Raw genomic sequence first — 27,136 nt, 5'->3', positions numbered from 1 at the left:
TTGTTTAAAGGAAACTGTTGTCACGGCCTGTTGCCTCACCAGACACTCCAGAAGCCTGGCAGGCCGCGAGATGATGATGAGGAGCTTCTTCACCAGCTCCGTCACAAAGGCGACCTCTGAACTCTCGGACCGCTCGAAGGCCTGTGAGATCCGAGAGAAACATAAGTGTTATCTGATCATCCAAAAAAAAAAAAAAAAAAAACAGAGGCAGATTGGATCAAGCAGCAGCACAGCAGGCGAGCACAGAGCGATCCCGATGATCTAATCCAGACCTACAAATAGGTTGTTGATGAAACGACCTGATGTTATCTTGGGCCCTGGAACATCACAAGCAGAACCAATTTCCCATACAGTTACCACACTGCGGACTTGTCCACTAAATACCAGCAAAAGCTCATTAGTGTCAGGATCAACTTCAGACAGTGACAGGCCTGAAGTATGGACCGAGCCAATCCCCAAACTCTTATCAGCCATCCACCTCATTTAATTCACTCCCAATACATGCTGAAAGCAGGTCTGCGGCACCCAGAGTTAGGCTCATCTTCAGGGTCCAGTCATGATGGTGCGCAGATGATGGTGTCTCTGTTGACAGTGAACGCAAGCTGCTCACTCCTTCTTTCTGATGAGACTTGGCCAGGTCTACAGTTTCACTGTTAGGGTTAGGATGTATGGGAGATATCAAAGGATGTGACTGCCTTTGGTGCCGTTTATTTACCAAGTGTCACAAAACCAGTGACACCGGTGTGTGTCTGAGACACGACCATGTGACCACGACAGCTCAGCTTCCACCCCTGCTGCTCTGTGATGCTTCCACTCACGTCATGCAGAAGCTTCTCCAGATTCTCCTGCAGCTCAAAGAAGTAGACGGAGGTGATGAGACCCTCGCAGGCTTTGGTCAGGCAGTCCCTGGCCAGCTCCACCAGCTGGTGGTGGATGAAGCTGAGGACGCCGTCGGCCAGCGGGAGGACGTTTTCAGGGGAGTAGGCATGGATGAACTCAGCCAGCCTGCCCTCCATCTGGGCGGTGGCCTGGCAGGGACAAAGACAGAGCAAAAATAAGACCGAGGAGTGTGTGTCAAAACAAAGGCATGGATCATGTTTACAAGCTTTTCATCAATCAATCTGCAGCTATCTCTAACTCAATTTAAGAATTACGTCAGATGATTCAATATATATATATACTTCCCTGTGGGGACATTTTATACTGAGTTAAGTTTAGTTTGGTTTGGTTTGGGAAAGGGTTATGTCAGCGACAGGTCCCCATAAAGATAGAGATCCAAGAGATGTATATGTGTGTGGGTGTGTTACCTTTGGAAATCTCTCCTTGTACACATGGTTCATCATAACAATCTCATTATCGTAGCAGGATGATGAGCGTCCGGGACTGAAGAGCAAAACAAAGTGGAATGAGATGCTAACAATGACTCATGAAGGAGTAGTACAGACAATAACAACATAGATAGGACTATCATTCTCAATACCATTAGCATATACAAAGATGAAAGGTGTTTATTTTTAAGTTTCATATCAAAATATATACAGTGTATTTTTACACAAAGCCAGTTAGGTTATTAGCTTAACTTTAGCCTCCCTTTTTTCGCTCTTTCTATCTTGCATTTTGCACATTTTCATAAAGGAACATGAGCTAAAGCTTACTTTTAGCATCACTGGCACTAAAAAGTGTGCATGTCTTTGCCGTCAACTCATCACTCGTGTATCTTAAAAACAATCTGAAAGCATGAACCTAAATTAAATTACTGGTAACTCAAAACCTGTCTCTCAGAAAAGCACCGAATTCTAATTAAAGTTGGATCAGAAGCTTAACAACCTAAGTGTGATGGTGATGTAATGCAAGACAGACCAAACTAAGGGGTCAGTCTCAGCTCCATGGCTGGCCTGAAACTAAATCTCACGCTGGAACCCAACAACAGAACCCATGACCTCCTTGGCACTGCAGAAGTAGATTGCCGCTAAAATCAAACGTCAATACAACATTACGTAAAGGCGATGGCCCCGGATTAATCGGCCAGAATTCCAAATCTGTTTTAAAAGAGCAGAGAATTTAATCTGCGGACTCTGCCGCTGACCTGAGGCTGCGGGAGCGAGGTCGCATGTGGGGCGAGCAGCGGCCGCCGCCGTCGTCGTCGGTGATGCTCTCCGTGCTGCCAAAGTGTTTGGATAGGAAGTGGAGCTCGTCCATGGTGGGCTGGAAGGGCAGCTGGTGCAGCCGCTCCTGAGACGAGCTGGACGACTGATGTCCAAGCAGCACGCGAGAAACAATAATATTAGAGCGGTGACATAACAGGTGGACAAAAAAGATGCAGGGCTGTTACACAGCGATGAAAGCTCTTTCATTTTAAAGTGGTCTATTCAGCCTTTTATGCTTCATTATTATCTCTTTCTTGTCTATAGTGTTTTCCCTCCTCTATTTTGTCCAGCATTCACAAGTGTTGGTGTAGGTGTTTTTTAAGCAACTGTTTTGTTTTGCTTTGTTGCAGTGTGTTCTGGTGGTGGGGTCAGGACTGCCGACTGCTCTTCTTTATATCCAAAGCCACATACAGTGGGTCGGTCCACATAACTGGGATTTAAATCCCCAGCTCTTCGCTCATTCATATCATGTCTCATTGTAATGAATAAGATCTGATAGGATTTTAAGAAACATTTAATGATATTTTCTTCAGAGGAAGTCACTACCCCTCTTCTATGACGCCCTTCTAGTCCTGCAAGCGGTTTTCAAATGGGGGTACACACACCCCGACCTGATGGGACTCAGGGGGTACGTGAGATTTTACAAATGTATATTTAAAAACACTGTAAATGTCATATTAGCATACTAAATTGTATTCTTTAACTTTAAAAAATCTCTCATAACATAAACTGTTCAAAGATTATAGGACTGGAAAGGTACTTTATAGATGTTGAAAATGTATCTGATTGTTTTACCACAAAAAGCCGATTTTAAGCACATGAAATGATCGAAGCTTCTTTCTAAACGCCCCCTGCAGGCTGTTCAATCTTACTGAGTGGGAATGCAAAGTGGTGCTAACCGTAGAGCTGGGAGTATTAGTGCCGTAACCAGATGAGGGCAGAGATGCCAAAGACCACCGTCGTCCATCCGCTCTGCAGAGAGGAAACAGGTCACTTTGACTTTCAGCCACAACCTCATTGATCAGCCACTGATTTCTCCAAAATGAGGACACAAATCTGCCAATGTGTTCCTGAGAAAGTGACTGAGGGGAGGGTGATAAAACCGTCCAACTGCGAATTTTACACAAATTTTTCACAAGTCGCACGCCAGAGATCCGTACTACAACCAACGCTAACATGACCACACTCTAAAGCACTAAATGGAATCCACTTCTCTCAAAATTAAGGCCACGCTCTCCAAAGTGCAGAGGAGGCCATGCTCCTAAAGTTTGAAGCGGGAGTGTTACATGAAAAGATGACGGTTCAAATTGAGCTGGGGACATGAAGCGACGGCTGCGAGCCAGTTCAGCGAGTCAAGTCGATTGGCGTGTGGAATCCACACGACACCCAGCGCGCTCACTGTAGATAGTTTTTCATCCTGTCACACTCTTCAGCTCCAACTTCACGAGCCCTCCCCAACTTTTTATTTCTTCATGAAAATGTTGCCAAACATATCCATTAAAACCGAAATAAAACAAATGCAAGGCGCTACTGAAGAACCAGGAAAACAGCAATGCATGAGCACATGTTCACAGCCGGGAGGTCTATGAGCACATGGGTCTGCCCGGTGATGGATGAGTCAGCCAGTCCTGCTGCCAGAACCGGAGCATCTTCATGATCCCTGCGTGCCAGGATGGAAGCGGATCGCACAACAGCAGCTGACACCTCAGCAAATCTTTGATGCTCACTTGCGCGTCACATATTCACATGCTGATCTCAAGATGAAAGACAGACCTTTTAGAGGAGGTAAATGAAAAGTGGGCCGGATTCCGCGGGCTGTCCAGAGGGCTGCTTCCTGCTGGGAAACAAGGTAACATCAGCACACCCTCCTGCCAGCCTTTTAATTACGTTAGCTGTGCCAATTAAAAGTTAAATGCACGTGTAATGAAGGAACGGAGATTATGTTGCAGCGCTGGCTCAGTGGTTCACAGAACCGCTGCTATATATCAGGTTCATGTCTGTGGTTCTTACCGAGGTGTCCAGGTAGCGGCAGAGGAGAGTGTGGACGAGGAAGTGTGGGGGAGGTGGTGGTCAGGATCAAACTCTTCCTGTTGTTTGTTCGACAACTGCAGACAAAAGGAGGAGAGGAGAAGATGTGACTTCACTGTACACATGGCGACAGTTCTTTACATTCCAATCACTGTCAAGTTGCAAGTAATTTACCGTATATTTACCGTATATTTCTGTCAGTCAGTGGAATGCAGACAAAAGGGCACATTCCCGGATTTAAAAACACAATGAAATAAAGTTCAGTGCACTTTATCTTCAGAATCTATATGGAACAGGCAGCCGTTAGCATCGAGTCTGGCAAATGTGATGGTGGGAAATTAGAAGCTAGAATTAGAGGAAACGCTTCATAAAGACAAAACTAACTTCAGGCAGAGTTTAACCCTGCCAAGTTGAACTCAAAGGAATGAAGCGACCTCCTGTCAATTCAGGTGAAACTAAACCCGAGTTTGTTTCCAGGAGGAAGAAGAGATGCAAACAGGCCAGAGTGGAGCCCAAAGCAAACAAGCCCAGTTCCATCTTCACTCAGAGAGAACTGAGAGAGTTTCCCCTCTCAGCCACGGTCACATGCGCGGACCATGTGATGTCTGACACCCTCCTGTCAACTCCATCACACAGTGACAATGTGATGACCATAACTCCAACTTAAATGACAAAATCCTGCTCCGATGTTCTGGTCCTTCCTTCCTCCTGCTGTCACTATCTTATCTCAAACATTGACACGATCACAGCTTGATTTGATGCGTATGTTTTGGAACAGATATCTAAACGACCACTGTTAACTGAAGCAGGGAACAGACCAGCTATAGGGCCTGACGTCCTCCAGTTTCTGCCGTCATTGTTTAAGCGCACCTGGACGTCCCCATTGATTAAATCATTAACTCCCCTTATGGATATTGATGGCGGATGTCAATAGACTTGATTTGAAGTCCAATAGCTGCTATTGTGCCATTTCACACTTGCTGAACTGGATCAATGAGCTCAGCAACGGTTGCTGGGCAGTGCCACAGCGGTGATCTCACGCACAAACACCCAGCTGATTCCACAGATGGGAATTATCTGCACCAGTGTGTGTGCTCAGCGCAGAAGCCTCTGCAGACAGGAGACGGCCGGCTAAACAAAGAGAGCAGAGTGGCAGGACTATTCCTGGTTAATGGATTCCCACTGCTGCAGGAAATCGATGAAGAGTCGCTGCAGACTTGGCCTTGAAGCTGCTTGTCAGTATTCGTCCTGTATGTAAACACGCAGGCACTCAATGACGTGTGTTTACCTTGCACTTCCTCCGGCTACAGTGAAAAAACATCAGTAACGGAACTGTCCAATTTTAGAGTGAGTGATGCTCATCCGAGAGAAAACCCTTCCTGCACTCTCACATCGCTGCTTGTTATTGCCAAAAAGGAATAGGAAGTTGAGGAGAAGCGCTGCGTCAAGGACATGGAGAGTAATGTGGAAAAACAGAACATGGAGTCGTGGGGTCATTCACTTTAAAATAAAATGAGTTAATGCCATGACATTGTTGAGGAAACATCAGGCTTTCAGCTTGAAACTCAAGAGTAAGATTAGAAGTAACTCTGCAACTTACTCTGAGAGCGGCGTCCTTTCATACTACAGGGGTCGGACAAAATCATGGAAACACCTGAAAGCTTTTTTAGCTTTCAGGCGTTTCCATTATTTTATCCAACCCCTGTATGTTCCTTAACTAACAAATGAAATGGTACGGTGAAACGGTAAAAAATGGTACATTTTAAAATACTATGAAGCACGACTCTTCAGGTTTTTGGCAAACAAGGCTCCACCCAATGAGAATAATGGTGTCAGAAGTGGGATTGGAACGTCCAGAGAAGAAGAGGTTTGGATGGTGTTGCATGAATGGGTTTGCTTTCTGAGAATCCAGGTCCACTGTCTTGCTTTGAATGGCCAAGCAATAACGTTGGGCCCCCAAATGTCCCTTTTCCTCAGCTCCAAATCTGGCCACCTGAACCATATCCAACATCTCCAACCTTCCACTCCCCCAGACTGGAGCATAATGATGAGCTTGTCAGTGGGATTCCTGGCTCACACGTCCATATTCATGGGCGGCTCGTCCAGATCAGGTATTCACAGTTTCATGATGGTCTCAGCTCTGCAGTAACACTGCTAGCTTCCAGATGTGTATATATTCATGCGCAGCTTTTCCACTTTCAATATGCAGCACAGCATGCTTCGCCGCTTATGATGCTGGTTGAACAAAAACGTGAGGAGGGAGGAGACCACACTTCTGCACTCTGGAAATCTGGGTTGCTGTTGCCAAAGGGGATGGAAAGTAGAGGAGGTGCAGGAGGAGCGAGCTGCTCGAGCAACGCAACTCATGTCATGAATTTCTTAACAACAAAATACACACTAAAATGAAAATCACACAGTGTTAGCAGAAACTGTTTTTTTTGTGTGAAATGAAGAGAGCAGTGAGATGAAGGGGGGACAGCCCCAGTGGTGATCATCACCCACACATGCGGAAGTAAACGTGACCCAGTTTTGTGCCACACACACACACACACACACACACACACACACACACACACACACACACACACACACAGGATAAATTCAAACTGCATAAATCTAACAAAATGTATAACACATGGGGATTGTGAGGCGGTGGTGTAAGAAGAAGATAACACAGAGAGACAAAATCTTCAAGCACCTTCCAGCAGCAGCAGGAGGCAGGGTCATTAATATTGATCAAACCCAACCACTCCTTCATGTCAGACTACACAAATGTGCATCAAAGGCTGGTAGAAAACAGAATGGGCCACCACTAGCTTCAATAAAGGGGAGAAACCTAGCATGGCCTGGATCATGACCACATGATGTCTTGTTGCTATGCAGCGTCCGTCACTGAAACCACAGCCCTTTTATTGAGCTGCTGCGTGCAAATATTTCTTTATTTTGAGCAGTTTGTGATGAGATTAAAATCGGCTGCGCATGTAACAATTATCACTTCCTTTTAATCACAAACTGAAATTGCATATCAGAGCTCCCATTCCGAAACAAACCATCATTACTGGTTTCTAACTAAAAGCAGAAAAATGGAGGACATTACTTACATATTTTGCCGATCACAAAAGATCAAAATAAAACCGTATTGCTCAAGACTGACAATTAAAATCTCACACTCGAGACCCTGCATCACCCATTTGGAGGCTCTTCATTAAAAATAGAGCTTCAAAAGCAGTGAAGTATAAAGAGTCGTCAGCCATCAGAGAGGCTCTGCGGCTCCTGCGAAGACAAACAATCAGATCAAAGCACTAAATTTGGCACTTCAGTTGGCAGAGTGTCCACTAGGTCACATGATCTGCGGTAAAAAGGGAAGAGATAAAGTGGTCGTGATGAGCATCCTGAGGCGCAACGCTGTCCTCGCTCACCTCCATCAGCTCTGCACTCCACTGCACGCACGCTCGCGCTGAATGTCAAAATTACAGCCATAAAATGAACTGACCAGAACCAAACGTCCCTAACAGCCCCACAAACGCGAGCTGGAACCATCTCGTGTGTGGTTTGGAGACGTGTAATGCACTCGAAATCTTGTGCCGAGTCTCCGGGGAGCTGCATCGCCGCTGACACTTTGGATTTCTATCAAGCGGGAGCGAGCGCGACGCTGTCGGGCAGGCCCAGACCTCACCAGTGATCTACAGCAGGAGACGCCCGGCATCACACAGAATAAGAGTCTCATTACTCCAAAGGGGGAGCGACGGGGCCTTTTACTGGAGTCAGGAGCTAATAGGAGACGTAGCACATTCTATTGAGTTGCTGGAACCTCTGGAGGAAAGGCCGAAGCACTTATCACTCTCTGGTTCGATTCAGGAGCACCGGCCTCCTCTGACCGCCTTACTCCTTCCTTAATAGGTTTAGAGAGGTAAACTGACCTATTTAGTATTGCAGAAAAGCGTTTGTGAGCAGCTGTGTTTTACAGTACAGCGATTACGTTTGTTGACGTGATACTTCAGAGGAGAACACTCCAAAGGTTGTGACTACAATAGGAGCAATAACAGCTGTACAGAAAGCCTAGAAAAACACATCCCGATTATCCATCAATTATATAAGAAGTACTTGGCCTTGCCCGACAAGCCAGAGTCACACACGTGACCACACTTTCATGTCACCCCCACTTTAGCATTAGATCAAGTGTAGACGTTGCAGTAGTGAAGTAAAGGCTAATGCTAACAACATGGGGTTAAATGACAATAAAGTTTGTATTGCATCAATTTACAGCCTGTTAACTACATTATCTAACTGACAACTCCTTACTCAGTACTTAATTTGAGGAGGGATACAGGGAGCATCCCCCTTCTCATCCTTTCCCCTTTACACTAAACAACGCCCTGTAGCCTGCATCGTAAACCATAGCGAAATATAGCAGCAGGACAGCAAGTACATTACTGAAAATAAAAAATAAAAACTGCTCATGGTGGGAAATTACTCAGCTAATATCAGCCTGATCTTTTACAACCAAAATTCACAAGAACCTGAGTGGGAACAAGCATCATAAAGAAGACAAATGCGAAGTGAAAGTCAGGCGGTGACGGCGACTCTGTGCCTCTTGCTTGCTCACGTAACCTTAGTGAGCTGGTCCCTAATGGAGGAGCCGACACAGATATCACCCCAGGGCCCCGCGCTCTGTCTCGGCCTCCTTTACTTCACTTCTTACACAACCTCTCTAGTTTTCCACTTGACTTTTATCGCCCTCATTATTTCTCTTCTTTTAATGCCTGCAATTATGCCTCCATCCGTAGAGGGGAGAAGATCATTGCAGGAGCGAGAGAGCCGAGTCCAGCTGATAGGTTTCCACCTTATATACAGCCTTTTTACTGGAACCCTTTCACTTCAGGCTTTCAGCAGCAGGAGTTACTCAGATGTTACACAGTTCCAGCGGCATGTCTGGGCTCAGGTGTTTCGCTCCCACAATGAGATGAATCCGTGCTAATTTCATGACTGATTTTTAAAGAACGAGTGTCAGTCAGTCAATTTGATGCCCCACAGAGAATTCTAAATCTAGCGCCATCTAGATTCTATCACCTGTCAGAACGCATGACTCAGTCAGCTCCAACAACCAATCCACCTGCTTGTTCCATGACTCATCGTTTCCACATCTGAGGACTCATTTCTCCCAAAGTGACACCATCAGTGGGAACTGATGCACTGAAATGACAACTTACAAGTTTCCCTTCAGGCAGCCAAATCAAATTAGACTGCAGTGACATTGGTGGATTATTTACCAGCTCTCATCAATGTTTAGGTTTAAAGCCACATTTTCTCCGTGCATTCACATATTATTAAGTCACAATTCAACATTTCCTGTGTCTGAACATTTGTTTTTCCAGCGTCACTTACAGGCTGTTTCTCGCCGGTAGCGGTTGGTAGTCACTTCCCATCAAAATTAGGATGTGGTTAACCGGTCATACACTCATGGTTACCAGAGTTCTATGATGGCAACCAACTGAAGCAATTTATTTAGAAATGTGTGCTGAAACCTTCGTTTAATTAATGACTATAAACCTCATTTTAACCTTAGTTGATGCTGCAGAAGCAACTGTGTGGTGTCACAAGGTTGAGGAGCATCAGTAGGATAACAAGAGCTTGGAACTGAACCTTTGCTACCTTCCTTGATTAAGACCTGTCCTCCAGTATTAATGCCAGGACAAGTTGACGTGGTTGCCTGTGACAAGATAAGCTAAGCAACGCTCACAGTCATGACGGTAAGGTTGTAGGTGGAACGACCGCCGGCAGGTAAAAACTTGAATGCATCAAAGCCAAACTGAGTTCAACTCTGGTTTAAACCTGGTTCAACTACAATAAGATGAAAAATCCAATCTCTTATTTTCAAATTCAGTAGAAGGCATTTGCAAGCACTCAACAGGTGAAACATCTTTCGTAATAATATCCCAAATCTGGCATGCATCAAGCCATAACAAAGTTATCAAAGAAGAACAATGCAGCGCTGCCGGAGGAAGCAGACAGAGCAGTCTAGCACAGTCGACATCATACTGGATCACCTCCTGAACCTCATACCTTCGAGTGCGTCGGAACATGTTGCTCAGTGGTCGCGGCGCTGGTGCTCAACAGTGGCTGATGAGAATGCCATCGTCATGCAACACATAACCTTTAGCTCAGTGCTGGTGTGTGTCTGGTCAAGTGAGTGGAAGAGAGCAAGGGAGGGAGGGAGAGGCTGCCTTTGGAGAGGAACAACAAAAGGCAGCGTGGGATTGTGGGTCGTTTTCTAAAGGTGCAACAGGACTGAGTGTAATTTGGTGACTCATTTGTGTGCAGTTAGCGCTAAGAGCTTTGACTGCAGGGTAAGGCCACACACGAGAGAATGAATGAAGATTAAAGATCCATCTCAGCGAACACTGAAGACATGGCTGTGAAGGTCATGTTGACTCTTATGTAAGAAGGTTTTAGAGGCAGAATCGATGACGACATGAGCCACACATACTGACAGACACACACACGTGATCGTCTGCTGTTCATTCATGAATGCATGCAGGAGGTGCGCCACCATTCACCTTCCCCATCAATGTCACACACAAGCAATTTTAAATTTTGAAGTTCAAAGTAGCAGTTATGGAGCTCCTTGCTGATCCACTGGGAAGAAAACAGAATCATAAAGAGAAATATATTTTTGTGTTGGCTTGAAACAGAAATTGTCATCATTCTTGTAACGATGAGCGACGTGTCCAAGGTTGTGAACAAAATGACCCTGAGCTTTTAGTGTGTGCCGTCTTGATTTCTCACCCCGTATGGCAGCAATAATACATCTTCCACCGGAGCACGTCTGCAATAGACTATGGTGACATCCTCCCACAGATGTGAGATGATGAAAACACAGACAGACTGAATCCAATTGGAAGCTGCTCTGAGAGCGAGAGGCGTGAAGCGGAGAAAGCTACAGTAAGAGGACCTGCACACCGGCAAGGTGGTCGGCTGCTTCATTTCATGTCTGATTACCCATGATGACTTGGGGTGAGGGGGAGCAAATGGATGAGGTGGTGAGCTAAGACCACAGACTTTGCTGATGGATACATTTTTTTTATATGTTAGCATGAAGAAAACCTGTTGGTTGACACCGAGGAGAGTCTGAAAACCGCTTTGTTGAAATCAGCAGTATGACACAGCTCAAATCTCGGGTAACTACAAAGGGTTATCACACCAAGAAAATTCTTTTGACTATTTTGAAAAGTAGATCTGTCTACTTTTCAGTAGAGATCTACAGTTTAGACAGTAGATCTGTCGAAACAGTGCAGATTTATGAGAGACGTCTTAGGATAATAACTTCTGATCGATGAGTGTGATCTAAAAAATCCCAACTAGAGCTTTCCAATGATAGAAAAAGCTGCTAGTTAGGAGTGCAGTGTCACATTTTAATAGGAGTCATAACCTTGATGCGACGGTCAGTGAGAGAGAGAGACCACCAGACTGCTCACTCCTACCACACCAGCCAAAAACTGAATAATTGAAGTCCAGAAGTTAAAGTTCTGTATTGTAAATATGTAAAATAGTCACATGATTTTCAGAAATGTTTGATTTAAACTGTTACCCTGTCAAAAACTGAAGTTTATAAGTTAATATTGTTTCACAGATCTACAGTCATAAAATCAATGTGAGGAGATCTGTGTATTCTTGTGAATTGTGAGCCGTTGTCTCTACTTAGTATCTTAAATAATGCATTGAAAATCAAAGAATATCATTCAGACAAGGTACTACGGTAAAAGAAACAGAACAAACAGAAAGAACAGAGAGACAACAATCATGGAGCAAGTAGCATGAGACTTTCAGCACCATGGACAGTATCTACAGCTCCCTGCTGTCCTCCAACAAATCCCAGACACTCGTGGCTCACACACTCAGCGCTGCAAGCATGGGTGAAGTGCTCTCAAAGTTGAGTCACTTTGATCACAGCCCTTGAGTTTCTCAGGGGATGTGAAACATAAATTGAACAGCAAAAAGAAAAGAGGTATAAAAGACTCACCTGCTGCTCTTGCGAGGCAGTGGCAGATCCTTCTAGGAGAAACACAAAAGAGAGAAGAGATCAGGTACTGAAGATATTTACATGCACCCAAAAAGAAGTGTGTAGCTGATTCTGGTTCTACACAGCCAGTTTCCTTTCTTATGAGGACCAGAGGAAAGCAGGCTAAGGCTTCCATGTGGCCCGCGGGCCGGACATTTCCCCGGTCTACTGAGTCCCGAGCTGAAAACGTGTTCAGCTGCTCAGAACACAGCTGCTGATCATTTACGTATAAACCCATTTTAACTCAGAAGAACTTCCATCTGGATCTCAGTCGGTTCTGCCAGTGGCACGGCACTCATCTCTCAATCCTCCCCTCCGCTGAGTCCAGATGGAACACTGGAGTTAAACAGCGATCGACACTCACTTCCCTGAATGAAAACAGAGCAAGCAGTGCCAGAACAGGAGCCAGCACAGTCTGGCTCTTTACGAACCCCTTACAGAGTGAGAGAAGGGAGGAGGGAGGGTGTAAACAAGGGTGAGATCCTGCCCCAGGGTTCAGCCCATCTCACACAAGAGCCATACTAAAGCCCTCGTCATTATGACGCTAGCTGCTTCACACCTTCCCCTGTCACGTGCAGTCTAACCATGTTAAAGGTGCCATTAGCATCACATGGACTGACCACTGAATCAACCAAGGTAACCTCCAGACAAGGACGGGGGTTGCTGCTATGAGAAAGTGACTTGAAGGACGCTGACGTTCATGTCACAACAGCAGGTAACATGTTTGACCATCTGAGGGATGCAGTGCACTACTGCCTCTCTTTAACAAGGACGGCTGCATATTCAACCCAGTGATCCCTCTTCACTCTGTTCCATTGATCAGGCTAATTGACACTGAGCCGTCAGAGCCAGAGACACCATGACTTACAAGGCGTGAAGGCTTAAACAAACAGACAGGACTGTAAACACACAACGCTGTGGATAACTCATCCTTTATGTGTCAAACCCGAAGACCACAGGCCAAAACTGGCATGCCAAGTCATTTCATGTGTTGAGTGGGAGCTTCTATTTGCAATATTAAATTAAATAAATAAAGATATGTGTTGCCCGACATGGTCGTCAATAAAATGTATCCTGTTTGGCCTCGCATTACAGACATTCTGAGCATAGTGTGATTGAGTTAAACAGCGCTGCTGTATAGATCCATCACTGAGGTCAAGTGATCAACATATTGACTCTTTGGGATAAATAAACTCAATAAAGGGAGGCTAATTAGTCAGTCACTCAATGCAGCGTTCTAAATACAGAAACATTGCAAAGTGCTGGAAATGGAAGGAAAAGGGTCTAGAAATACTATTTAAAAGAGCTAGTCAAAGCGAAATCTCGATGGAATAGGAAACAGCCGAGAAACGTCAGCAGCAGAACGTTTATCAACGGAACCTGGCTCTGCATGCTGGAATGAGCCCGCCGTCTGTCTGGTGTCTCTAACATCCTGGCGCGTCTCGACAACAAGAGGCTGGCACATTAAACAAAGTGCAGCTGTCTCCAAAACAAATAGCCGTTGTTCAGATCGGGGACTCGTCTTCTTCACTCGTGAGTACATTTGGCTAAAGAGTATGAAACCCTTGATGAGAGCTTCAGAGTCTGACAGTAGCGAAGCCTTTCCGAATCTCAGAAAACAAACCTACGAAACAGCACGATAAAGCTGAAGTTCCACACAGACACTTGAAACACACATTCTACCCCCTCTTTAACAGGCAATAAGGTCAGAGCTGCTTTTCCATTTGAAACTCCCATTGATTTTCTGCTGTCCTGCCAGGAGACTGGTGCATCAGTCGCTCTATAAATCTGCTTTTGTGACTCACTGTTTGCTGGGTTTTTATTATTTAAAAAATGCCACCGAGTCCTCCAGTTTGACTCGGTGGGAACAAGCAGTCCGTGGATAATTGGATGAATGTGATCTTGGATACCACTTAATCCTCCTGTGGGGTAATTACTGTGCCAAAATTGCCGTGCTCATAGCTCATTGCACCGTCATGGCTTGTAGTTTTTTTACGGTCGGGGGCTCCTGTGACTAAACCTTCTCATTAAGGAGCCTCCGTTAAACACAAACCAACACAGTGCATGTTCATGTTTCAGCTCTGCATGAAATCTTTGGTTTGGTTCAGAAAATCAAATAGAAAGGCAGTGTCAATGCAACTGTGTATCATAATGTACAGCAGAATAAACACATGTCGATCAATAAATCAAGTCAATACAGCCAGGGAGAAGGGCGTGTCTTCATACCCAGACTATGAATATTAAACTGCTGACGAATGGAATAAAATGAAAATTTATCGCAACGTCTGAGGATTTACATCCAAACCACCATGACCGCAAGCTTTAGTGGTAATTTGAATGAAAATGTCCATTGGTTTTTCTAAACCGGACACCAACAATAAGTCTTACTAAATTCAGGGATATGTTTCGGATTCTCCCATGATCGACCAAACAATAGTATATGTTGTATTTATGAATTTGAAGCCTTGAAAATTCTCACCATGCTTGTATAACCAGTGTTGGATTTCGACCTTCGTCATATGAGAAACCAAAAACCGCATGGATTAAAATGATGCTCATTTAAACTTTATTTCACCGAAGTGAATATGAAATCATTTGGCAGGCTGCACGTCTCCCCCACCTTTAACAACGTGCCCTGACCTGTATTCCGCTGCTTAACCATTCCCACCGTGTGTCAACTCTGACATATGACACGCCATAAAACAGCACCATCGTGTGTCCTTGAAGTGATCTTGACTCCAACAAATGAGGAACCCGCCCATCTAATAATGAAATGGCATTAGCGGCTTGACTCTGTGTCGGAATGACCCGCCCGCTTCCATCGTTTTGTGGAGAGAAAAATGGTCAGCAGCAGACGTGTGGGTGAGCAGCGAGGATCAATCAAGGCGAGTCTGTTGCCCAGAAGCAGTGACCAGACCGGACCGTCGTCTGACAGAGCGAGCTTGACGGATGAAAGAGTCGCAGCTGATGGGCCATAAGTGTCAGATACTGATCGACATGTCGGAGCTGGGCTTTGTTTAATCCATTTAAACAGTCACTCGATTCAATTCTGAAACATGGCCCAACAAAGGCACGACCAAAGCCACTTCTCTCTACTGCTCAAAACCTACATGTGAAAAGTATAAAAAAGGGGGTCGACGGTTGGCGACTCCAGCTTCTGAACTATAAACAGACTGTGCACCAGAGCTGATATGATTGTGAATTAAGCATGAGCCAGAAGTGCAGAGTCACTGAGTACAGTCAGCAGAAGACGGTCATTTTATGTTCCCACTTTCACGCGATGCATCATCGAGTATGAACTCTGACCCCAAAGTGGGAGGGAGCGGTGTGTCACCATATGGTGCAGGGAAGCAGTGTGTGTGTGTGTGTGTGTGTGTGTGTGTGTGTGTGTGTGTGTGTGTGTGTGTGTGTGTGTGTGTGTTCAAGACAGAGGAAGAGCAAGAGAGTGGCGGTTTGGATGATGAGACCCAGGGGACTGACAGCACAGTGTGACTCAAAGAGCCAATCACACGACATAGATTCATATAGTCCATGCAAGCACACTAAATCACAGAGCTGACCACACTATCTGCACAAACGTCAGGGACTTTGTGAGTCTGACTGTGTGATGATTAATCCCCTTCCAGCTCCTTTCATACATCATGTCAGCCGAGCAAAGAGCTGCGAGTGGAGGAGACATGAAGCCATCAGAGCACCTCACCCATAATCCTCCCTGAATCCAGGCCTTCCTTCATACCAACGCATCATCTTTTCTTTTAGCATTCACAAATACAAGACAACAAGAAGAGAGCAATAAAAAGGAGGCTGCTCACCTCACTTCCCTCCACTGAATCACACAAAGATGGAGGCGGTGTTTAACCCATGATTAAGCACAGTGCTTCATTATAGATGAACGCATGGCGGCGGCGCACATGATTGAGCATTTCCTTGAACCACATCTACTGTACAGCATGTCGAGGCTCATTAGTCGAAATATTCAAGCTGCTGGAGGGAGCTCTTGAGGAATGACGACGACTGCAGAGGTTAAATTGTTGTTAAACATTGTGAGAAAAACACTGATTTGTCACGTTTAAGACCCCATCTGGAGAGATTAGTCTTAAAAGTGACATCATTTGGAGCGCAACTCAAGCTTGGTGGTTATGGAGCACAGCTGAATGAATACAGGGAATGCAGGTGATTTTCAGATTTGGGTTTGGACAGCGCTCTTTGTTATGAGGCAAATGTATGGGCCGTGGCCCAAATCCAGCACGGAAGGTGATTTTGTGGGGCCTGTGAGAGCTTTCTGACGCATGCTGACCTCATGGCTGATCTTATCTAGTCAGCAAACATTATGAATGTCTTGTGTTATGCCGCATCATCGGGATGAAGGTACATGTACATGTATTTAACCACTGAGCCTGACACTATCACAATCAGTTTAGTAAGTAAAAGCATGCCATTTACATACTGTTGAAAATTATTTTTGCCACAAAAAGCAAAACTTCGACGTTGGGGTCATGTCTATTGGTACATTTTCTATACAGTTGCTATGAATCAGGCTGTAGCGTCATCATAGGATGTTTAAAGCGCTCATACACTTTCATGTAAATCATGCGGCTGGTTTCTTAAAGCTATAAAATTTAACAGCATGGCCATTTCTACTGATGGCTGGGGGGATTAATACACTCGAAAGGAAATTCAGTTTAAAATAAAACTTTTGGTCCTGTTTTTTATTTTATTTTATTGAGAGTTGGAATGAGTAGGGCTCACACCAGCTAACATAAAAAGAACTCTTGGACTGCTGTTAGACAACAGTGTTACTGTCGGCCAGTTTTGTTTATTTTAGTGATTGAACAAAGAACACGACAACAAAGAGAGCAAACCGTTTTTAAAGTGGCAGAAAGGGTGGGGGCTAGCAGGAACAATGAGCTTAATTATGAGCCGCCGGTTCTCCAGGAATTCGTTAAAAATAAATGACATTTAAATATATTACTGAGCGCCTCTGAGTCCAGCCACAAATGACAATAAATGAAGCATTATGTCATATATCATTTCACAATGCTTTAAGTATAACACAAATTTGCACCAATGACAGGCCAGAACAGCATTTTACCGATTACAAATATAATCACTAGGGAATAGATAATTTATTTATGACACTGGTTAATTATTCATACCCAAATGGGAATATTAATAGAGCTTCAACGATGCTGTTTCCCACACCCACGTTAATCGATCAACTCAGATGTGGTCATTGTAACACTGAAGTTATTATGTTGTAACAACATGGCATCAAAGGGGAAACCACAAAGTTGAAATGAAAACACGAGGTTCATCAAACTCACTTGCAGCCTCCGGCGCCGAATTATACCCGAGTCGTCCATGTCTTGATCAAGACCCCCGGCGGGGGATTTCCCCTCACTAAATCAATCTCCTGACCCCGATGAAGAGTCCGGTCCCCCTGCGGCATCCAGCGGAGCTGCTCGCCCAGTAGCAGCGGCACTGTTCCGGCGCACACGCAGAGATGGTCCGCTGCCACGCAAACACATTAATATCGAGCCAGACTCAGTGGAGGAAGGAAGCTTTCCGGTCACGTATTGCCTCGGTGTTCGTCAGTCAGGTTGGTGGCAGCTGGAGCATCCTGGATCACCAGCGGAGGTTTGCGCTCTCCGTGAGGCCGAGAACCGCTCAAGTCCGCGAAAGAGTGTCCGAATCCCGAACCCAAGTACTGAGCTCGGTTGCTTACAGACACAATAACGACCGCCTTCGTCCCCAAACAACCGCGACCGGGAGGCTTGAGTCAGTTCGAAGCGGAGGAGCTTTGCGCAGAGACGCTCTTCATCCCGGAGAGAGCCGGACTGACATCAGAGCTGGACGACGGAGCATCATCGACGGAGTTGAATCACGTCCTGACTTTCTCTCCGAACGCTTTGTCTCCTCGGTGGGACTCGGAAGAGTGGACGGTGCGACAGCAGCGGTGCGAGATCTGTAAGCTCTTCCTGGGATTCCCTGTCGCCCCTCCTCCTCCCTCTCTCCAGGGCTGAATGGGGCTTCATCCAGAACAACAGAAATGTTTCCAGCTGGGATCACATGCTGCTTTGCAAGTCAAAACGCCCTCCTAACCGACTAGTTACACCTCCATGAAACAAAAAAGAGCTGCTACACTCATGCAATTCATCTCCCAAATAAAAGATGCAAGTAAAGACGCAGTGACGATCACACGGTTTCTGGATGATAACCGGAGACAAAACGCTGTATTGCATCATGTTCTTGCGCAAAAAAAAAAAAAAAAACTTCAATGCGGACGAGACATCCACAGACAGGCAAATTGAGTTGTGTTAAAACAGTAAAAAGAGAGGCCTTATTCATTTCTCACTGTTTAACTGCATTGCATGTGGAGCCATTGGGTTCCATAAATATTAATTTTATGAATCCAGTACTTGAGTTGAGGGAGAGTGCGGGGGTGATGTTGTTTTTACTTTAATGGGTCTATTTCGACGTGTTCTCCACGTGCAATATTTGGAGTACATTTGCATACGACTTGGCAGTGGACTAGTTTTTAGTGCATGTGGCTGCTAAACTTCCGGATTTTAAAATTAATGCATGAAACTGGTGGGAGAGAAACTTTTTCTTTTTCTCAGGAATCTAAAAATGGAGAAAATAAATGGGTTCAAGAAGGAGCACTTTTCTTATGCAGTGAAACTGAGCACCACTAGGGGAGGACCTGTGAGCGTCCCCTCCTGTCAAAAACGCAGCCCCCACCCTTCACTTGCTGGTGAGAACAATTCACCATCCACCCGGACATTTTTTGAGAGCCACTGGACCAAGGTATGTAAGATTGCCTTTACGACCCATTGTAGTCCCAAACACGAAACACTGCCTGGGTCTTCGTTCTGATCAGAGCTGCTTCCACCCAGCAACAGTGATGTTCAGGTCCTACTCGGACAGTGCATCCTAATCACTTCGCGGTGACGTCACTGCGAGATAATCTGGATAATCACGTCACAAGCCCAGTCCACTGATCAATGACCACTCTCACTTTCCTAAGTCATTAATACGCCTGATTTTCTTCCACAAACATGCTGCACATCTCTGAAGCTGTCACATGGTGACCCAGATTGTACTCCCTCTTTCAGAGATTAATTGAGTGAGTAACCTTTGCCTGTACGAATAAGTCCTGTGATGGAACGCGTCTGATATGAACTCGTTCAGTTGCAGCAGCTCTGCACGGACAGCAGTAAGACGTTGGCCATTTCAGCACCACAGACAGCGGCGCCAAGCTCACCAACAGGGAGAAGAACAGCAGCTCATATTCAGCCCGTCATAATAACCATCTGATGCCTGACTGCAACATCTTTTCTTGAGGTCACCTTCAGATTTGGGCATTCAGGATTTGACAACGTAATCATTTCCGGCCTGTAGGGGGCCATTTGGCAAGGCCATTGTATAATTCCTTGTTTGGGGATTAGGACTTTCACACAGTTTTGGCGCAACATATGGTCCATGCCGCCCGCACAGCGATGAGCTCATCATTGGCAGACGCAGCTGCACACAGACACATTCAAGAAATACCTTTCTATCAGTGATCATATAACTGGACATGATAAGCTTCACACACCGCATGATGTTGAAACTTACAAACCCCTGAAGAAAAAACTGTATTAAATGGTTTTCCATGCAAAATAGAAAAAAAGCAAGAAAAAATAAAATAAAACATAACAATAATAATAAGTCTAATTATCTAATATAAAAAAATCATAAAAAAAAGAAAATACCTTTTTAGTATTTAATTCTCAAACTATTTAAATATGTATTTAGGAAAAGAATAGAATTTTAAGTGCAGAATCAACAAATAAACTACCATGGACTAAAAGTAGTGACACTGCAGTGTGTTGTCTGCTATGGTGATGGCCTCTCCATGCATGATGCTTGCAGATGACATCGTGATTTGTAGAGGCTAGTTCTCAGAGCCTGTCATTCAGAGTAATTGACAGAGAAGGAGGAAGGTGAAGAAGAGAGTGCAGGTAGGGAGGGAAGTGCATCAGAGTAGCAGCAAGACTGAGAAGGAAATTTTAGAGGAGAGTGGTGGTCACCGCCATTATATATGCTTAAGTGACTAGAGGATGGGGAGGACACAGCCTGTTCAGGTCTGCTTTCTGTCCTCAGCTAAACAAAAAAGGCGGTGTTTATAAACCAAATATTTGGGACAAACGACCACGACAACCCTGCGTTAAACAACTCCCTTCGCTGTGTACAGTCAGAGGCACAGCGCTGACCTCTGTCATAAATCACATTTATCGGTGCTCTGCTGAAACATTCCAAGACTTACATCTGCGGAAAGAAAATTCCGCAGAGCTTCTGCTTAATCCTCAGATGAGATGTGTGTACAATGCCACCTGGCAGGTTATCACAAACCCAATGTGGAGATTTTATGTGGTGTCTCTCACCAAATTCAAGACATCCCCTTAGCATATGATGTGTCTCCAACCATGCGACTCCTCCCTCCTGACTCTCCACAGTCATCTCACAGTCTAATTCATTCATGTTACATTGACTCCCTCCAGTTTAATCATGATTCAGATGGTTCCATTTTTATACCTGCACATGTGCGACATTAATACTGCAGTTCTCAGAGACCGAGCAAATATTTACGACTTTCTTCTCAGCCCTGTTAATTCAGTCGAGAACAGGGGTGGGCAATTAAACCTCCTGTGTAAACTGTGACTGTTGAGAGGGGCCACCATGCCAAAAGGAAGATGACGATAACTAGGATGGGAACATTTTCAAAACATACACTTAAGGAACAGGGACAAAATGGACCTAAAAAGATGAACTGTAACTATGGATATTAAAAAGTGAAAATATGCCATGAAACCTATAAAATATTTTATTCTAGATGCATTGTATTTCAATATAGTTCATAATAGAACTATGGACAAAACATCTAAAGGATACCTAATGAGTTATCTATCAAAGGGAGGAAAAAAAGTCAATTCATTTTAGACATTTTGCCACAAAAACACAGGTGTACAAGGGCCACATATGGCCCCCAGGCAGTCCAGGTTTGGTCTGGAAGAATGAGTTAACATCATCACCATCCCGCCTAACAGCCCTCATGTTATTCCGAATGAATGAATGTTCATTTCAAGCTCCTCTAATACACTGAACATTGACATTTGTATGACTTACACATCCCCACATTATATAACATTGTTGCCGATATGTTGGATATCGTACAGTCTAGAATTAGCAACGGAGTCCACTGCCAACTGTCCAATACATGTTTTACAGCTTTTATGCATCATGATTGACACCTACGATTCTGTCAGGACACAGTTGAACCCCAGTATCACTCAAAACATCCTCTGAAAACAGTATGACAGCTTGCTTAATAACGTCCCTGTCAGATTGAGAAATAAAGAACCTTGCGGGATGAGAAATAAAGGACCTTCAGTGGCAAGTCTCAGGCAAATATTCTTGGGGACACTTTCATAACTAACAGAAGCTGGGAGGCAGAATTCAACCTCCGCATAGTCTAAAACTACAGCACAGTTGAGGAGAGAAATTGAAAATACTGTTTATGACACGCATCTCGCTCCTGCTACCACTGCGACCGTGCTCAGACCTCACTCACGGAAAACTTCTGCATGTGGTCTCAGTTCCCTTCAGCTGTGATTAAGGGACCCACCTTCTCACAGCTCCGTCTCCAACTCCTGTCCATGAAAACCATGTAAAAGTCTCTCATATTCAAAATTGCCATCACAGTCGCTGTGCCGAGAGTCGCCGGAGCACAGCGGCTGTAAAACACAGAGATGATTTCGCTTTAATATCCTCTTACATAACCATGGAGTAATCCCTCTGAGTTTCCAGGCTAACAGCTGCTCAGTTTTGTTCGGAGGCAGAGCCAAAGCTGCTCCGCTCCTCGCTGCAAGGACAAACCAGCCTAATTACCACACTTCATATGCACTTTGCAAAAACAAATCCACGGCCATTGTTCACAACATGACTTTACATGAGCAGGATTCCTCTGAGGACCCAACAGTGTAACTCTTATACAGCTGGTCTGGTTGGAGTTGAAGATCTGGACTAATGAGAAGTCACACTCAGCCCTGCTCCTTTGAAAATAAGAGGATGAAAAGTAGCGTGAAAATGGGTTTAGCTGCACTCTGAACATCTTCCTGCGAGATGAGGTGAGAAGCTCTGAGGTAAGCATGAAAAAAAGAGTCATTTGAGGTTATTGAGTCATATAAGAAGGCAGCAGGTCAAACTTTTCAAACAAAAACAAATTCTGTTGACGCAGACTTGCACACACATTCCCTCCCTTGAGATCAGTACTCATAGATCACATGCATGTGTGTGACGCACAACTGATCCAGATTGTCATTGACATTTGTGTCAACGATTTTGAGGCACAAACTCAGCCCTTTTGAAATAATCGAGTCACTACAGATTCAAATGAATCTTAAAATATTTGTACCTCAACTAAACAGCGATTAATCATTGCGTGCAACACTACTGAAGACATCAAAATTATATCAAATAATCAATGATGTGATTCCCGTTCGGCTCACGACTCACGAAAAAAAAGAAAGAAAATAACTTCAAATAAGCACCGTATATTCCAGCCGCAGACGATCGAACTTAACAATGGAACCGAGATGGTTATAGCTGCGCAAAAAAGTAACGACGGTGACACAATACTGCCATCATGTGGTCAGTTATAAAAAATGCAACAACACGCAGCTTTCTGCCCAGTTTTATACAGTAACGTATTTAAAAAATAAAAAAACATTTTCATTGAAATTAGGTGAATTATGCTCATTTATATATACTTCCTGCAAAGACTCATTAAGGCGTGATGCTTTTTCAGATAGTAATCTGTGATCTGTTCTGACCCCACCGCCCCATTGTTCCTTTCCTCCTCAATGTGAGGCCCTTCTGTAAGCACACACACCCGCAGACTGCCTTTCCCAATTAAAAAAGATCAGAGAGCAGCCGCATGCTTCGCAGGTAATCCTGATAACCACGGTGTCCAGACCAACAGTGACCACTCCTGCCTGTCTCAGCAGGACACAAATAAAGCCTCTTCAGCAGCTCCACACGGCAGCCTGCAGCTTCTGACCAAGTGATTCAGTAAGAGGATTGCTCTCATCGGCGCAGCCAAAACACAACAGAGCACGGCCAACACACACCCTCTGGTGGCTGTACAATACACACAAACAACAGGAACTCATGAAACACACAATATTTTTCTCGAGAAAAAGCAGAAGGGGAAGTGAAGGTGGAGGAGGGGGATGAGGAGAAAGAGATGGAGGAAGAGGCTGAGGTGGAGAGGAAGACGAAAAAGAAGAACTTGCTTCCTCACTGCATTCCACAGAGTTCTTATTTAGGAACTTCTCTGTTATTGTGACACATCGCAGACAAGACAGTTCGAGCACAATAACCAAGGTCACTTGAGTATTTTGAGTGTGGCAATAATCCTGACATCTGTCCTCCATATGAATCCTCAGTGGATCAAGCTAGAACTTCTGTTGCATCCATCTGATTCCATCAGAGACGAACTTGAGTGAGGTGGAACTTTACGTCCAGACCTCTTCAGGTGAGCCTGAACTTGGGCTAGAAATACCAGGTGGTTTTAATCACACGGCCGTCTGGGCAGCTGTCTGTCAACCTGCAAGACACTGCTGACGTCACTTGGCCCACTGCTGAGGATTTGACGTGGGTCAGAGGTGTAGTAGCAGGTACATGGCAACATTTCGGTTCACTCTACCATTGAACCGCACACAGAGCCGGACCTGAGAACCCAATCTCCTGCAGCTATGGAGCCAACCGTCCAAACAGTGGAGGCCATGGAAGCTCAACTGCAAAGACATCGATGGAGAGTTGCAGCGAAGAGAGGGGCATCCACACAGTTTGTGGGCACCACCATCATGATCCTCTCCACTTATGCAGTTGCTACCCTGACAATGAATCTTGGGAAGAAGATCCAGGAGCAGAGATTTAGACGACACTAACAATGAAGGAACAATCACACCTGAAACTGGAACCAACTCACCCCAGAAGCGTCTCTGTTTACGCATGGAGCGACCTAATCAGCTGACCTGTGTTCGGAAATCATCCAGGAGCGAGTCAGACTGAGGATGAAAAATCTGCGTTTTACTAAGGTGCCTGCAGTTGCGCATTCTGACCACTGGATGTCGAACTTGGACTACTCCGATGGATATGGACCCGACTTGCCTGTTGAAATATGCTGACTTACTTCAGTTTCATTTCCTTTTTCAAACAACAATGGTTCTCTCTGAAGCATTTAAAAACAACGACGAGTCAGTGACATTTCTGTCCGACCTTTTTAACAGCCACCTTGTACTGGAGATGTCATAGGTCAGAGTAGTGGGTATCAAATGTAGAATAAAAGTTCGTGAACGTGAATCTGGGTTTGTTCAGCCTCCAGAATGTTAGATTAAATTTCTCAACATCCTGTTGTTTTCAAATATCCAGCAGCACGCACACAACAAATGAGAAATGTTCTAATTTCCTCCTGAATAGACAAGAATGTTCGGGGTCAGAGAGGAGCACATCCCATTCATTCTTCAGATGGAGGCTGGCTTTTTGAAATATTTTACAAAGCTCTTCAAACACTAAAAAACAGTGTGTCGACTTGGTGATGTTATTACTGACTTCTTCAGTGTTTCGTCCCAATGAAGCTACATTTGAAAAGTGTCTCCCACTCGTGCGTAACTTTAGTTTGACTGGCATCTCAAATCCAAGGGTGAATGTGCCTCAAGTGGAGGAGTCTCTTTGTCAGACTGTCCAGGACGGCCCCCTCCCCGCCGCCTTTCGTCTGATGAAGCTGGGATACGCTTCAAGGTCCCAGGCGTGCCAGGACTGAAGTGCAGGACCATGAATGCATCCTGAAATCGGTTGACAGCCCGATAAGCAAATGAAGCAACATTGTCTGTTTTTAGATGCTTGAGGTTGACCCCGGCTCGGCGGTCGCCTAGCGACGGCTCAAACAGCCAATAAAAGCCTTTCATGCCACCGGACAGGAAGCACAGTCTGGTTATTTCCTGCAGATTTCCACGCAGATGCAACGCTGCTCAAGTGGCTGCGCTCTTGGAGAAATAGGCCAGTGGAACAAATCAACGCCAGTCTAATTAGTGGAAATGAATGTCTGTCATTATCCGGCCTTCAGCTCAAACACGGGCAGTCGGCCTGCACTGTTAAACGAGAACGACAGCCAGGGTACAAGGAGCACAGCCATGACTGCTTTGTCCTCCCGCTGCCGCTCGCTTCCCTGAATAGCTTCCACACAAAGGATATCGTTCTTCCTCCTCTAATGACCAGATGGGGAACTGCGTGCTTGTGCGCTCGTGTCCATAAATAAAGTGGTCCTGACCACCCTCTGCAGTCTGGTCGGCCTCACTGAGCTGTGGGCCCAAACCGAGGCTTAGATGTGCCTCACCTCTTAAGGAAAATCACTTTATCTGCACTAAACGACTTTAGTTGTCGGCCCCTCGGCTGGCTACCTAATAGCCCAAACTAATCACACAGAAGGCCTGCCACCAGTCTCAGTCCGACACTCTCCATCTGCTCTCTGGTGGCCGAAAGCCTTTGGAGGGCACCGGAGGAACACGAGGCCACGGATTAGACTGGCACACAGGGTTCCGAGGGGAAGCGCGATTAAAGGACGTGATGGAAAAGAAATTTAATTCAGCTGCCTGTCGCACCCGTTTGAAGGTCGTCCTGAACCAAAATAATAACTTCACCAGTGCACTAAGTTGAATTCATCACAGCTGCACTGCAGTTTTTCCACTGGAAGAGATTAGAGATTACATCAACAAAACCCAGATTGTCCTTTGTTTGATAAATACAATCTCCCAATGTTCCAAATGAGTCAGAGTCCACCAGCCACACCTATCTTCAGCCTCCTTCATGACCTTCTTCATCACAACTATGAAGCTCAATAGGTCTCTTCCTCGCCTCCATTTCTACCATCCCTGGTCAAACGTGTTGCCTGTCTGTCGTCTATCTTTCCACAGGGGAATGAAGCTCAGTACCAGAACCTGTACAGAACATGTAAGTGAATGAGAGAGTGGGCCTGGAGATGTTACAAAAAAGTCTTCAGGATCAGTCCAACAGAGACTTTAAGATAGGAAGAGGAGAATGCAGACAGGGTGGAACAGATGGAGACAACCGAATGAAGAAAAGCAGCTGGAGGGAAAAGGAAAGACAGTAGTGAGGCCTGCCATGATGTATGGTTAAAAGCTATTGGTTAAAAAATAAGAAATCAAAAGGCAAAATTTATGTAATAGAACAGTGGGTAATTTAGCCATAATAATAACTAATAAATACAGGACAAGAGAAGATACTTCAAATAAAACATTTAAAAAGTTGATTATGAAGAAAACATGACAACAAATTAATAATTAATTTAAATAAAATATTTAAATATAAAAATAAAATAAATGTTATATATTAGTACGCAGTGAGATTTTGTAACAGTAATATTTACTAAGAGACAATGCGGTAAAGAAAGGTATTTTGAGAGGATAAATACTATAAAATAGAAATTAATTTTAAAAGAAACCCAGTATATTACAGGTTTGTGAATTGCACATTAACAAAGAAGCATGTTAAGAAGTGAGACCAAAAGGCAGCTCGGGATCAGAACATAAACCAAACATAAATCATCCACAGAGATGACGCTCTGCCCGAGGATTCAGGTTTTGCATCCTGCAGCAGGTGAGATCACATCGTTTTGTGATCCCTGTCCTCAGCATATTACGCAGTATTAAATCTCAGCTCGCAGTCATGACCTCTGTGCACCGGTACCAGACGACTCATGATTGATTTTCAGGAGCAGCTCGAAGGGGGAGGGGCTTTAATGATTACATCAATGTGAAAATCCAAGTCACACTGGTGT

At 44.8% G+C, this 27,136-nt stretch overlaps 1 protein-coding gene across 7 annotated transcripts in view; it reads right to left on the bottom strand.

Annotated features, from left to right (window-relative positions):
- LOC128750815 (microtubule-associated serine/threonine-protein kinase 1-like) overlaps positions 1 to 22,262 on the bottom strand; it is a 30,153-nt gene extending 7,891 nt beyond the window's left edge. The window contains exons 1-9 of one of the 7 annotated variants that reach the window (XM_053851352.1): positions 21,902 to 22,262; positions 12,196 to 12,224; positions 4,158 to 4,252; positions 3,921 to 3,984; positions 3,047 to 3,119; positions 2,087 to 2,250; positions 1,308 to 1,383; positions 819 to 1,028; positions 40 to 141 (exon numbers count right to left, since the gene is read on the bottom strand). In XM_053851352.1, coding sequence (XP_053707327.1) covers positions 40 to 141; positions 819 to 1,028; positions 1,308 to 1,383; positions 2,087 to 2,250; positions 3,047 to 3,119; positions 3,921 to 3,984; positions 4,158 to 4,252; positions 12,196 to 12,224; positions 21,902 to 21,973 — 885 coding nt within the window. In that variant the 5' untranslated portion in view covers positions 21,974 to 22,262. Of the gene's footprint in view, positions 1 to 39; positions 142 to 818; positions 1,029 to 1,307; positions 1,384 to 2,086; positions 2,251 to 3,046; positions 3,120 to 3,920; positions 3,985 to 4,157; positions 4,253 to 10,238; positions 10,618 to 12,195; positions 12,228 to 17,558; positions 18,917 to 21,901 lie in introns of those variants that run through there. The other 6 variants (XM_053851353.1, XM_053851354.1, XM_053851356.1 and 3 more) reach the window with 6 other exon arrangements.
- Between the last annotated feature and the right edge of the window lie 4,874 nt (positions 22,263 to 27,136).

The sequence above is a fragment of the Synchiropus splendidus genome, chromosome 19, assembly GCF_027744825.2.
Source record: "Synchiropus splendidus isolate RoL2022-P1 chromosome 19, RoL_Sspl_1.0, whole genome shotgun sequence".
Lineage (NCBI taxonomy): Eukaryota > Metazoa > Chordata > Actinopteri > Syngnathiformes > Callionymidae > Synchiropus > Synchiropus splendidus.
Note: the sequence above shows the minus strand (reverse complement) of the source record. Positions and strands in the feature narration are given on the sequence as shown.